The 13,186-nt window shown below is 35.7% G+C and overlaps 1 protein-coding gene across 1 annotated transcript in view; it reads right to left on the bottom strand.

Moving 5' to 3' along the window:
• Positions 1-2,807: 2,807 nt before the first annotated feature.
• The window catches only part of LOC149569226 (succinate dehydrogenase [ubiquinone] flavoprotein subunit, mitochondrial-like), a 77,141-nt gene continuing 66,762 nt past the window's right edge, over positions 2,808-13,186 (bottom strand). The window contains exon 16 of the mRNA XM_089821976.1: positions 2,808-3,269. Within this exon, the coding sequence (XP_089678102.1) occupies positions 3,167-3,269 (103 nt within the window). The 3' untranslated portion in view covers positions 2,808-3,166. The remainder of the gene's footprint in view (positions 3,270-13,186) is intronic.

The raw sequence follows: 13,186 nt of genomic DNA, 5'->3' as shown, positions 1-13,186 counted from the left end.
AAGAACTTGTCCTCAATTTGCCAGAGATTCAGACTCATCTTGGAGTTTTCGATGCATATCAAGATGGGAAGCAACATTGCACACCTTTTTCTGTTGGCGAATCATGGTGCGCTTCTTAAGTACTTCAACTTGTTCATGTCAGGTATTTTTTGTTGTTTGTTGATGATTTTAGTAGAAAGATGTGGGTATGTTTTCTTGAAGAAATCAGATGTGTTTATAATATTTTAGAAGTTTAAACCTCTGATTGAAAAAGAGTGGAAAATTTATTATTGCTCTTAAGACAGATAGGGGGGGGGAATTTGTTCTACTAATTTTGTTAACTTCTATGATATTCATGGCATAAAGCACCAGTTAACCACACCCAACAAACCACAACAAAACAATGTAGTTGAACACTGGAACATAACAATCATTGAAATGGCTAGATCCATGCTCGAACACAAAAATGTACCGAAGAAGTTTTGTGTAGAAGCAGTTAACACTACAGTCTATCTTTTCAATCGATCACCCACTGTGGCAGTCAAAGGTAAGATTCTAGAAGAGTTGTGGTCAGGTCGCAAGCCCAAAATCAGTCACCTGAAGATTTTTGGCTCTCTTGCCTATGTTTTGATCCCTGATGCATCATACACCAAGTTGGATGTCAAGAGTCAGAAACTCATGCTTGCTGGATACAATAGTCTTCACAAAGCCTATCGCTTAATCGACACTAAGAAATCTCATCTCTTGTACAGTCATGATATAGTCATTGATGAACAACAATGACCATTCATGCCAATTTCATTTGTTCCTAATCCGACGGATCTGCCTATGAAGGCTTGTCAGTTGGGAGTTCAACTTCCATCAAGCCCACTTGATGGAAGGGCTCCCATAACTCCAACTCGATCAGTGATTCTTGTACAGACCTCTGACTTCCCCTGTAGGATCACCCAAATTTGTAGATGCTTCACCTGAGTTTGAACTAGATTCTTCTTATGAGAAACCTGATCATAGAGCATCTCTTGATGCTACTGTTGGTCCTTCTCCTCTCTGACCTAAGTGGTGGGCTAGGACACTTGTTGATCTTCGAGATGATGAGCTCATCAATGGGAGAATTGCTCAAAAAAAGAGAAAACCTACATAGTCAATTAATTTTGCTCTTATGGCCAACAATCAAAGTGTGTTTGAACCTCAAACATGATCAGAGGCTAAAAGATTTCTAAAGTGGGAACAAGCCATGCAATATGAAAACCAAAGCCTGCTATAGAATCACACCTGGGTCGTTTCTCATCTTCCACCAAGGAAGAAACTCATTCGCTGCAAATGGGTTTACAAAATAAAATACAAGTATTATAGTACTTTGGATAAGTACAAAGCTTGTTTAGTTGCAAAGGGTTTTTCTCAGTGTCAAGGCATTGATTATGAAGTCATTGCTCCTACAACAAAGATGAGCTCTATCATATTAGTTTTGGCCATGACAGCTCAGTTTGGCTAGAAGGTCCATCAAATGGACATCAAAAGTGCCTTCATGAATGGTGACCTACAAGAAGAGGTTTACATGAGGCAACCTCCTGGTTACAAGGTTGTTAGTAAAGAACATTAGGTTATCAGGTTAGTGAAAGATCTCTATGGCTCGAAGGATGCCCCTAGGGCATGGTACATTAAAATTGATAAGTGCCTCGATGATTAAAGCTCCCAAAGGAGTTCTTCATACTCAAATTTGTACATCAAGACTATTGACAGTGACATCATCTATGTGAATAACTTGATCATCAAATTGATATGTGTCTCAGTGATTAAGGCTTCCAAAGGAGTTCTTTAGCCTCAAATTCGTACATCAAGAATATTGACAATGGCATCATCCTTCTGGTTATTTATGTGGATGACTTGGTCATCGCTAACAGTTCGGCATCTTTGATTCAGGGCATTGAACAAAGTTTATGCTAGTTTTTTTATATGAAAGATCTCAGGGCCATGCATTATTGCCTAAGTGTTAAGGTTTGGCACCAATCTTTAGGTATATTCATCTCTCGGTCCAAATATTTCAGGGCTCCGCTAGACAAATTTTGTATGCAAGATTGCAAGCCTACATCTATACCTATTGAGATAGGTTTGAATTTATCAACCAAGTCTGACTCTGCTCCCGTTGATGATACTACATACAAGCAACTCGTAGGTAGCCTCATCTACCTCTCTGCTACTAGACCTAATGTTTGTTTCACAATCAACTACATCTCACCTTTTTTGACAGCTCTTAAGGCTAATCATTGGATGGCATCAAAGCATGTGCTTCGTTGTGTGAAAGCCGCAACAGATTATGGACTTCTTTACTCTTAGAGTTCTAATCCTAAACTTAGTAGTTTCACAAATTCAGATTGGGCATGCTATGTTGATAAAAAGTCAACTTTTGAATGTGATCAGTTTGAGATCCGATGTTGTCACATGGACCCGTAAGAAGCAATGGGCAATTTCTCTCTCCTCCATCAAGACTAAATACAAAGGGACAATTAAGGTAGGTAGTGAAGTTGTTTGGCTTCATCAGATGCTTGGGGATATGCAGATGTCGCTAGCAAGACTGACCAATTTGTTTGTTGATAATGAAGACATTATCAAATTAACACGGAACCCAAACTTCCATGAATGATCCAAGCATGTCGATATCCACTTTCACTACATACGACAACTGGTTAAAGACAGAACAATAGACTTGCAATATATTCCTACAGTGGATCAGACTGCAAACATTCTAAATGAAACTAAATATAACTCTATCAATTGTACTTGAGATGATATCTGTTATGTTCTTTATTGCATGCATGAAATTCAATTAATGAACAGTAGAATCATTTAGTTTCAACATTGAAAAGTTGTTCGTGAAATCTCAGTTTTAAATTACTAAGTAGCCATACAGCTCTATTAAAAAGATATCAATTTTGATTCTTCAATGATATCAATAGATTGATTCCCATCTACACTAGGGGAATCATAGCTGAGGCCCATTTTCATTTTTTTGTATCACCTGTAAACTATGGCAAATACAGAAAATCCCCATTGCATGGTAAATGCAAATAATGTACTTACATTTATTCATCAAACAATAGCATTTTTATAAGTGCATTATCAAATCTGCAAATAAGGATTTTGGAACTCCTTGGTAAGTAAAAAGAAAGCAAGTAATTTGTGTGTTGTGTCAGTATACTCGAGCTTTTGGAGGAAATGTTTCCACCTCATCATCCAAAGTGTTCATATGTACAGGCCTATAGGCCAAACGAACCTTCCCATTTTCCCAATACCTGCAAGAATATAAAACCGTGAGATTATGGTCAACTACCACATTCATCAACTAAATCTTCTTCGTATTTTTGCAATCTTAACTATCTTAATAAAACCTATCAACACATACAGAACCAAATTTCAATAGGCATTTTCTGTGGTAACATATGTACAGACTTATATGCACATACTACCTTCCGCAGCAGATACATTGATAATATGACTTGAAATGTTTTATCAGAAGTGAAAAGTTTGGCATTGCTACATACTTTCTAGCATAAAAGTCTGCAACTATAACCAGTGCTGTTATGTTGAACCAAATTATAAAAATTTAACTTCGAAAATATCTAGGTCTACTAACTTACTGATCACTTGCTTGTAATTAAGAACTCAAGACTTATACTTTCAGGGCAAGTTTTCATGGCCAAGTGAGCTATGGAAGTAGCTCATTCCAGATAACAGAAATTAACTTGAATTAAGCCCCACCCATTTTAAGTACAATAAGAATATGGTACTGTTGTAAAAGTGTTTTATTGTATAAAACAGAAAAAGGGAAAATTTACTATAGGATAAGGAAATATTATACCAATTTGCCATATCATTTAAAAGAAGCAACTACCTTAGCTGGATGGGATTTTGCAAACACAATATTATCATTATCGCAAATTATACAATCTTTGAAGATCTCTTGATCTTGGTTGGTTATGCTCAGTGTTAATGGAATTTCTGTTCTTCCTTTTCTGATTGAAAAAAAAAAGTATTCATAGTATATTGGAAATGATGATTCTTTTAATAGACAAAATGATCCACTGTGAGAATAGAATTGAACAGATCATCGGAAGTTATAGCATGCTTTAGATAGCTTTTAGTAATAAAAAAAACTTAATGCATAGATACTTAGATGCAGCATCCTCGCCTCAAGGGGGTGTTGATATTTTGTAGCTTTACTCGGATAAATTACATCAAGATATATATACGAGTTTAATTATGATAATGAACAGACATGTCCCTCCATGGGACATGTCTATTCTCTCACTCTCTTATAAATATAAGGGGAGTCTGCAGTTGGAAAACATATACTACAATACTATCATTAGTAGCAGCCCTCACTATCATACCACATCTGATCTATGATCCTCGACATGGTATCAGAGCCAGATTGGGAGGAAGATCAGATGATAGAAAAGGAGAAGACATTGGATATTGTTTCAGATTGCTGTATGTATTATAGCAGAGGTTGTGAGGTCCTTGTGATGAAACCATGACAATCATACAAGATACAGAGTAACATCAAAGACAATAATAATATATTGATCAAAATATATACGAGTGTGGTATGCAGATTTAATGTTTGTAATTTACAGAATCGCATAATGAAGTTCTGATTGATGAGAATGTTTCAATAGTTCTGTTTAACCATTAATTAATGGTGTGTGTTAGCTGCCCTGACTTGAATCTATTTACATTGGCTTCTTATCCATTTCATCTTGGATGGTTCTTTATTGGATTCATCAAATATTGGTTACAAGTTGTCAAATCGGTTTTGAATCGATTGTGTATGATTTAATGTTATTCAAGAGATTGTTCATCGGGTTTAGAGATGCAGATTTTAATATGTAGCTAATGAAAATATTTTATTTTGTTTCCACTGTGAAAATAGTAGCATAAGATTCAAATGATATCAGTTTTCAAAATAAAATATTGATTCAATGATAGAGCATATGCGTCTCTGAGTGAAGGAACCAATTGAGAATCGATAATCAGTAATAAATTCTTATATTTATTTTAAGATTCAATTTGAATGCCATTGATAATCGTGTGAAACCAAACCATCTTATGGATAAAAGGGAAATTTCATTTACTGATTGCAAGCATTGGTAATACAGAACAGAATCGGGGAATTGAATGTCCAATCACTATTGCTCCAATTGAGTGTTAAGAAGTGGTGGAGGTGACTTTGCAGGGCAAGTTATGAAGTGGTGCTCGATTCTTGAAAGGTAAGTATGATGTTTAATGTGCTATTTTTTAATTTCTTTTTGAGATATTATCATCAAATAATATGTTTAAAATATAGATTAAATATATATATTGAGAATTGAATATATGTGTATATGTTCAAAATATATATTTGAATTAGATATTTTTCTGTATTTTATTGCAATGATCTTTATATAATAATGCAAAACTATTTATTATTCTTGAGTATTATTGTAGACTCTTATTATTCTTGAGTATTATTGTAGACTCTCTCTCTTATTTTATTTTCAAGAGCTATGTGCCTTGATCTTTTCCACTGAGTGGATTATTGCTGGAAGAGGGAGCTTGAGATTTAGAGAGAGCCAAAAAAAATTCAACAAATGCAACCTTGAAAGAGAGGGAGCAGATAAAGGAGATAGTTGTGTCAACCTTCAGTGATCTTGGATGTATTGATTAGAGGGAGTAGACCATGTTGAAGATGGATTCTCTAGTAATCAATAAATTGTAGCAGTCAAGAGGATTGTGATTCCTGAATATTCTTCAGAACTATATGGGCCTGCTTTTGTATACCATGAGGAAGTGACGACTTCCAAATGATTTCGCTTGTATTTGCAGAAGTTATTGAAAGGTGACAATCTTTCAATAACTTAATCTATTATGATGGATATCTTACAATATCTATGCAGATCGTGGTAGATGATACTTTGCATGGTGGATGTTTATATGGTATGCATTATGAGAATGCGTGTGTGCATACCTTATTAACACTTTGACTACATGGTGAATGGTATGCAAATTGATGTTCACGAGGCCATTACTCATAATACTTGTTGAATGTCAAATAAGTTGACTTAAGGAGGCCATTACTCAAAGTACTTGGTGAATATCTTGCAAACTTGACATTCAGGAGGCCACTACTCAAATGGCACCTAGTGAATGTCAAATGAGTTGACATTCGATTTTTCTTATATTACATTGAGGTTTTATATGGTTATGCATTTATCATTCTTAGCTAAGAGGGAGTGTTAATGGTTTGTAGCTTCGGTCTGATAAACTCTAGTGTGTGTATATATATATATACACACACACATATACATTTATTATTATTTATATATTAGAGAAAGAGATAATATATAATTATAATGATTAATATCAGAAATAGATGTGTCCTTGAAGAAACATATCTAATCATAACTCACTCTCCATATACATGTATTGATCGCCGCATTTGGAAAGTATATATCAATACACGCAATGTCATTACACTTACAACAATCCTAATAAACTAACAAGATGGATCCTCCGGTGACAATAAATTGTAGCAGTCAAGAGGGCTATGACTCATGAATATATCTTATGACTGTGATTTTTAATGGGCATTCCCCTATGTACATCATGAGTAGGTGACGACTTCCAAATGATGTCACTTGTATTTGCAGAAGTTATTGAAAAGTGATGAGCTTACAATAACTTAATTTTCTATTATGATTGATATCTTACGATGTCTATGCAGATCATGATAGACTATACTTTGCATGGTGAATGCTTGTATGGTACATTATGAGAATGTTTGTGCACATAATTTATAAACATTTTTTAGTACATGGTAAATGTAATGCAAATTGATGTTCTGGAGGCCATTACACTGAGTACTTGGTGAATATCATGCAACTTGATGTCCAAGAGACCATTCCTCATAGTACTTGGTGAATATTGTGATAAACCCTAAACAAACAAGTCAAGAATGATAAATACATTTTAAGCATTTAGAAACTATGCATCAATTTATCATTAATATTTTTGAATAAAAAATTATTGATTTTTAGGATAGTTAATTAGAATGATAAATACATTTTAAATGTTTAGAAATTATGCATCAATTTATCATTAATATTTTTTAATCAAAATAAGTATTGATTTATTGGATAATTAATTTACCAATTATAAATAAATAAATAAATAAAGGCAATCATGGTTATTTTTATTAATGTTTTTCTTTAAAGGCTAAAATAATCAAATAATAAATTGGAAATAGGGCAAACATGATTATCATATCAAAAGGCTAACATAAGTGTTTAATCGCAATATGCGATTGAACTAACTAAAGGAAGTCAACCATCCATTGACGTGACCTTCCAAGTAGACCCTCGTTCGGCATATAAAACAGCCATCGTGAATGGAAGAGGGATCGAAAGGGAAAAAAGAGACACAGTCCAAGTTTCAAAGATTAAACGCATTCACCACCGTGACAGGAAATAGAACAGCAGTCTCAATATCGGAGGAAGAACCAATTAGCATAGACAGGGCAACTATACGGGCAGTTTATCTTCTGCAGGAGCATTCGAAAGAAAGTCCCATCAGGCCCGATAGACATAGAAGGAAGGAAATACTCGATAGTAAAAGCCACTATAGATACCGTCTCATCCAAGTTTGGCAATAACAATCAAGGAAAGTACAGACACTTTGAGCACTAGCAGGAAGATACGTATTAGGAGAAGATCGATTGGAGCAAATTAAAGAAGTAACAAAGGACTATTTCCCCTAACAAGCATCGATTGCAGATATCATTTAGGCTTTGAAGCATCCACAAACAAGAAGAAACAATTTACTATTGAAACCAGAAACTTCCAGTCTTCTGCTACAGCACTCACACAACAGCAAGGCAGACAAGGACAGTGGGCAATATACAGTGGATTGTTACATCATAGAAGAATTAGAGATTTACCCATAAAGCTAGAATATATTACCAACTCAATAGGCTTAGCCTGAGATATATTTAGCTAGGAACCACATTAACGAACAAGCAAATAAGGGGATCAGAACAATTCTAAATCCAAATAAACAGAAACTAAGGCAGAGATCATTTATCTCTGAAGGTCAGTATACTGAAACTTACAAGCATATGCATATGAAAGGATGGATAGGCTATTAAGGTCATCCAGAAGGCCTAGACAGGGAAATCTTCTAGGAAGAAGGGGTAAATCAGAGATGAATATCCATAGGTCTTAACAAGAGGACATATAGTGAAAAGACGATACTTAGTGGAGAGTTATCCTAACCGGCGAAAGCCATAGGGAACTCTCCCACAGGAGCTAAGTATCTGATCACAGCCTCTCATTAAGAAGGGAAGAATTTGGGATTAGGAACGAACTTATTCCTTTAATTGATAAATAATGATTTGTAATTCCATCAGACTACTAACATCCTTACATGTGCAGAAGATAAAGGCAGGAAATTAACGAGTTACACCAGGGACACTAAAGTGGTATCAGAGCATCAATCTTGCCATCCTAAAAGAACAAGTTCATTCAAACTTACGAACGAAGAACTAAGAAAACCACCATGAATGAAATGGCAAATGAACTAAGGGCTTTTATGGAACATACTAATCAGACCATCACCAGTCAAAATGAAAAATTAGAAAAATCCAATCAGGCCCTTCTTAACGCTTTACAAAACTCGGGAAATTCCATCAATAACCTCAAGAATAATTCATCCCATGGGAGAGATATAAATTCAAATGAACCTAATAGTAACGAATCATCATCTTCACGAATTCCTAGACCCCCTTTCCTGCCAAGAGAAGAAATACCTAGAGAAGAAGAAAGGATAGACCAACCCAATAATAGTGCATTAGATAATGCAAGAGCCTATGCAAGCCTGGAACCTGAAATCAGGGAACTTATAACTTTTGCGGAATTTTGCGAGGGACAAAAACATGAAACCCCTAAAAGAACAAGGAGGTATATTAATATAGATTTGAAGCATAAAGTGAACAAGGTGATACTACCCAACTTTGACGGGTCAAGAAAATTGGCAACCCATGCTTGGCTCCAAAAGCTAAACTCCTACTTTACACTTAGCCCAATAATTGAAGAGGATGCCCTTCAGTTTTCCATTCTTCACTTAGAAGGGATAGCTCATGAGTGGTGGCACAATGGACTTCTTTCCCTAGGCCATCAGCATATAACTTCGTACCAAGAATTTTCTCAAAAACTTATTAAACGGTTTGATCAAATCGAACTTGAATGGTACTTCAAGGAACTGGCCCATCTAAAACAGCATGGAACAATCGAAGAGTTTGCAAACGAGTTTCAAAAACTCTAAGTCATGGTTCCCGGCTTATCCCAAAGGAGACTTACCTACCTATTCATTGAAGGTCTAAAAGATTCCGTTAAAAACATAATGAACCCTTTAGAACCTCAAACGATGGAAGAAGCCATTCAAAAGGCCCCGAAGGTGGAATCAAACGTATCAAAGGACAAACCCAAGACCTACACTCAAAAAAATCAAAATAAGTATGAAGGACCAAAGAAAGAAAATAAGGAAAGTACATGTTACTTTTGTAGAGAGTCATGGAATCCAAGGCATCGATGTCAAGGAAAAGAAGCTATTGGGAAAAGAGACGAATTATCGAAAAAAGGATTGTGCTTCAAATGTAAAGAACCTTGGGCACGAGACCACCAATATAAGAGAGGACAACTACATAGGATAGAAGAAGCAAGCACGAATGAAAAACCAACTAAAAGAGTAAAGACATGTGAGAGAGAGTTTAGGATACTAGCAATAGTTACCTGAGAGAGCAAAAAGAGACCATTTCGCGTCAAAGGGATATTAAAGGGGCAAAGAATGATTTCTTTTATAGACTCTAGAGCATCCCACAATTTTATTAGCAAAGACCTTGTGACAAAAAGAAGACTAGAAACCCAAGAATTCAAAGGCTTTAAGGTGATAATGGGCAATGGTACCCTTGATCAATGCACGGAGATCATTCCACAGTTAGAGATTACTCTAAATGACCACACAATAATAGCAGATTTCTTTGTTGTAAAATTACAAAATGATGTCATCCTCAGAATGCCTTGCATTGACTCCCTAGGGCGTTTTACTATCAATAACCCCAATTTGGAAGTTTGCTTCAAACACGAAGGGAAAGATATAACTTTAAAAGGATTACCTAACAGATCCCCTAGAATGGTATCTTGCAATAGGATTGAACGTATCCTCAGACACAATCAAGGAGAATGGATAGCCGAATGTTTGGTTCTTGATAAATCACCTAGTAATAAACATATAATACATGTTGATATATATCCCATCCTGAAGAGATACCAGAGACTCTTTCAAGATATTCCTCCAGGTTTACCACCAAAAAGGGGATTTGAGTATTCCATCGAATTAGAAGGAGCTAAACCTGTTATAACAACCCCTTATAGACATCCCCATAAATTCAAAGAAGAGATTGAAAAGACTATCAAAGAGTTATTGGAAATGGGACACATCCAACCAAGCTGCAGCCCATTTGCTTCTTCAGTAGTACTCATCAAAAAGGATGGAACTATGAGGATGTGCATCGATTACAGAGCTCTAAATAAGAAGACTATCAAGAACAGGTACCCAATTCCAAGGATAGATGAATTAATGGATGAATTACATGGTGCACCATACTTCTCAAAAATTGATTTAAGATCAAAATATCATCAAATCAGGATGAGAAAAGAAGACGTTCCCAAAACCTCTTTCAAATGCCATTATGGACATTTCAAACTCCTAGTACTACCATTTGGTCTTACAAATGCTCCGGCTACATTTCAATCGTGCATGAATCATATTTTTAGACAGCAATTAAGGAAGTTTCTCCTTATATTTTTTGACGATATACTGATTTACAGCAAAACTTGAGAGGAACATTTGCAACACATCAAAGAAGTCCTGAATATTTTAGAAACAAAGTCACTTTATGCCAAATTCTCCAAATGTGAGTTTGGACTAGGAGAGATTCTTTACTTGGGGCATAAGATCAATGCAGAGGGAGTAAGTGTGGCTGAAGAAAAAATCAAAGCTATGAAAGAATGGCCAAAACCCAAAACTCTTACTCAACTTCAGGGATTTGTTAGGCTATGCAGTTATTATAGACGGTTTGTGAAAGGTTTCTCTAAGATTACCGCTCCCCTTACAGATTTAACCAGGAAGGGTGCTTTTTCATGGAATGAAAAAGCATAACAACCATTTGATGAACTAAAAGAACTTATGAGTTCTTGTCCAGTTTTAGCCATACCGGACTTTACAATACCTTTCGAGCTGCAATGTGATGCATCAGGAGACGGGATTGGAGCAATCCTCATGCAAAAGAAACATTCTATATTATTTGAGAGTCGTAAACTCTCAGAATTAGAAAAACACTACTCTATATTTGATAAAGAAATGTTGGCTATCATGCATGCCTTGGCCAAGTTTCGACAATACCTAGTTTGTGGAAAGTTCATTGTGAAGACAGACCATAACAGCTTATGTTTCTTCCCAAGCCAGAAAGATCTTAATGATCGACAACAAAAATGGGTAAGTCGGATACAGGCGTATTATTTTGACATAGAATACGTTAAGGGAGTGAATAATGGAGTTGTTGATGCTCGATCCAGATGCGCTCACTTCAATATGGTCACTTGTATTTCAAAAGATTGGAAAGAGGATATTATTGCCGAATATGCAAAAGACCCTGAAGCCAGTGAAATATTAGAAGGGAAAACTTTGAATGAAGATTTCAAAATACAAAATGATATTATACTTTACAAAGAGAGTATTTATGACCCTTAGATCAAGGATGAAGGAAACCACCTTAAAGGAATGTCATAATAACCCATTGTCGGGCCACCAAGGATATTTCAAAACACATAAACAAATAAGAGAATAAATTTCATGGAAAGGGTTAAGAAAAGATGTCCAGAGGCATGTACAAGAATGTATGACATGTCAACAAAATAAGGCTGAACATACACATCCAACAGGGCTACTACAACCCTTACCTATTCCGAAACAGAAATGGGAGAGCATTTCGATGGGTTTCATTATGAGTTTACCCAAAGTACAAGGGAAGAACAATATTTATGTAGTAGTGGATAGACTCACCGAATATGCTCATTTTTTTCTAGTTACCACGGAATCATTAGCACATCAGATAGCTGAACTATTTTTTAAGGAAATAATCAAACTCCATGGACTCCCACAAAATATAATCAGTGATAGAGATAGAAAATTCATCAATCAATTTTGGCAAAAGCTATTCAAGCTAGCAGGAACAAATTTAACTCCCAGCACAAGTTATCATCCGCAAACAAATGGACAAACCGAGATAGTGAACAAGTGGCTAGAAGGCTATTTAAGGAACTACGTAACCGAACAATAGAAGACATGGATTAAATGGCTGCACTTAGGCGAATTCTGCTATAATACAACTCATCACATGTCCATTGGAATGACGCCCTTCAAAGCTTTATACGAGTATGAGGCACCTACATTTGCAAGCCTACTTCCACAAGATAGTCGAGTACCAAGCGCGCAAGAGTTTATTCAACAGAATACCGACATTCTAAAAGCTCTTAAGGAGAAGTTACAACAGGCCCAAAACCAGCAAAAGATCTATGCCGACCAAAAATGCACTGAAAGAAGCTTTGATGAGGGAGAATTGGTATTCCTAAGATTACAACCATATAAAAAAACTTCAATAAAAAGGAATGGAATAGAAAAATTAAAGCCCCAGTTTTATGGACCATATAGAATATTGAAGAAAATTGGAGAAGTGGGATACAAACTACAACTCCCTAAAGGAAGTAAGATCCACAATGTTTTTCATATCTCCCAACTCAAAAAAGTATTGTAAAAACAAATAGAACCATGTGTAGAATTAACCCCCTTAGATGATGACGGTCAACTGGTCTTAGATCCTGAAGTCATCTTAGATACTTGGGAAAGAAAGTTAAGGAATTGGACCATTAAAGAATACTTAATCCAATGGAGAAATCTCCCCAAGGAGGATGCCACCAGGGAAAGGGAAGAGACTATCAGATTGCTTGAGGACAAGCAAATTCAAGCAGGGGAGACTATGATAAACCCTAAACAAACAAGTCAAGAATGATAAATACATTTTAAGCATTCAGAAACTATGCATCAATTTATCATTACT

Source organism: Cupressus sempervirens, chromosome 3 (genome assembly GCF_028749045.1).
Source record: "Cupressus sempervirens isolate cs-2001-9-10 chromosome 3, ASM2874904v1, whole genome shotgun sequence".
NCBI lineage: Eukaryota > Viridiplantae > Streptophyta > Pinopsida > Cupressales > Cupressaceae > Cupressus > Cupressus sempervirens.
This window is presented reverse-complemented; position numbering and strand designations above follow the sequence as displayed.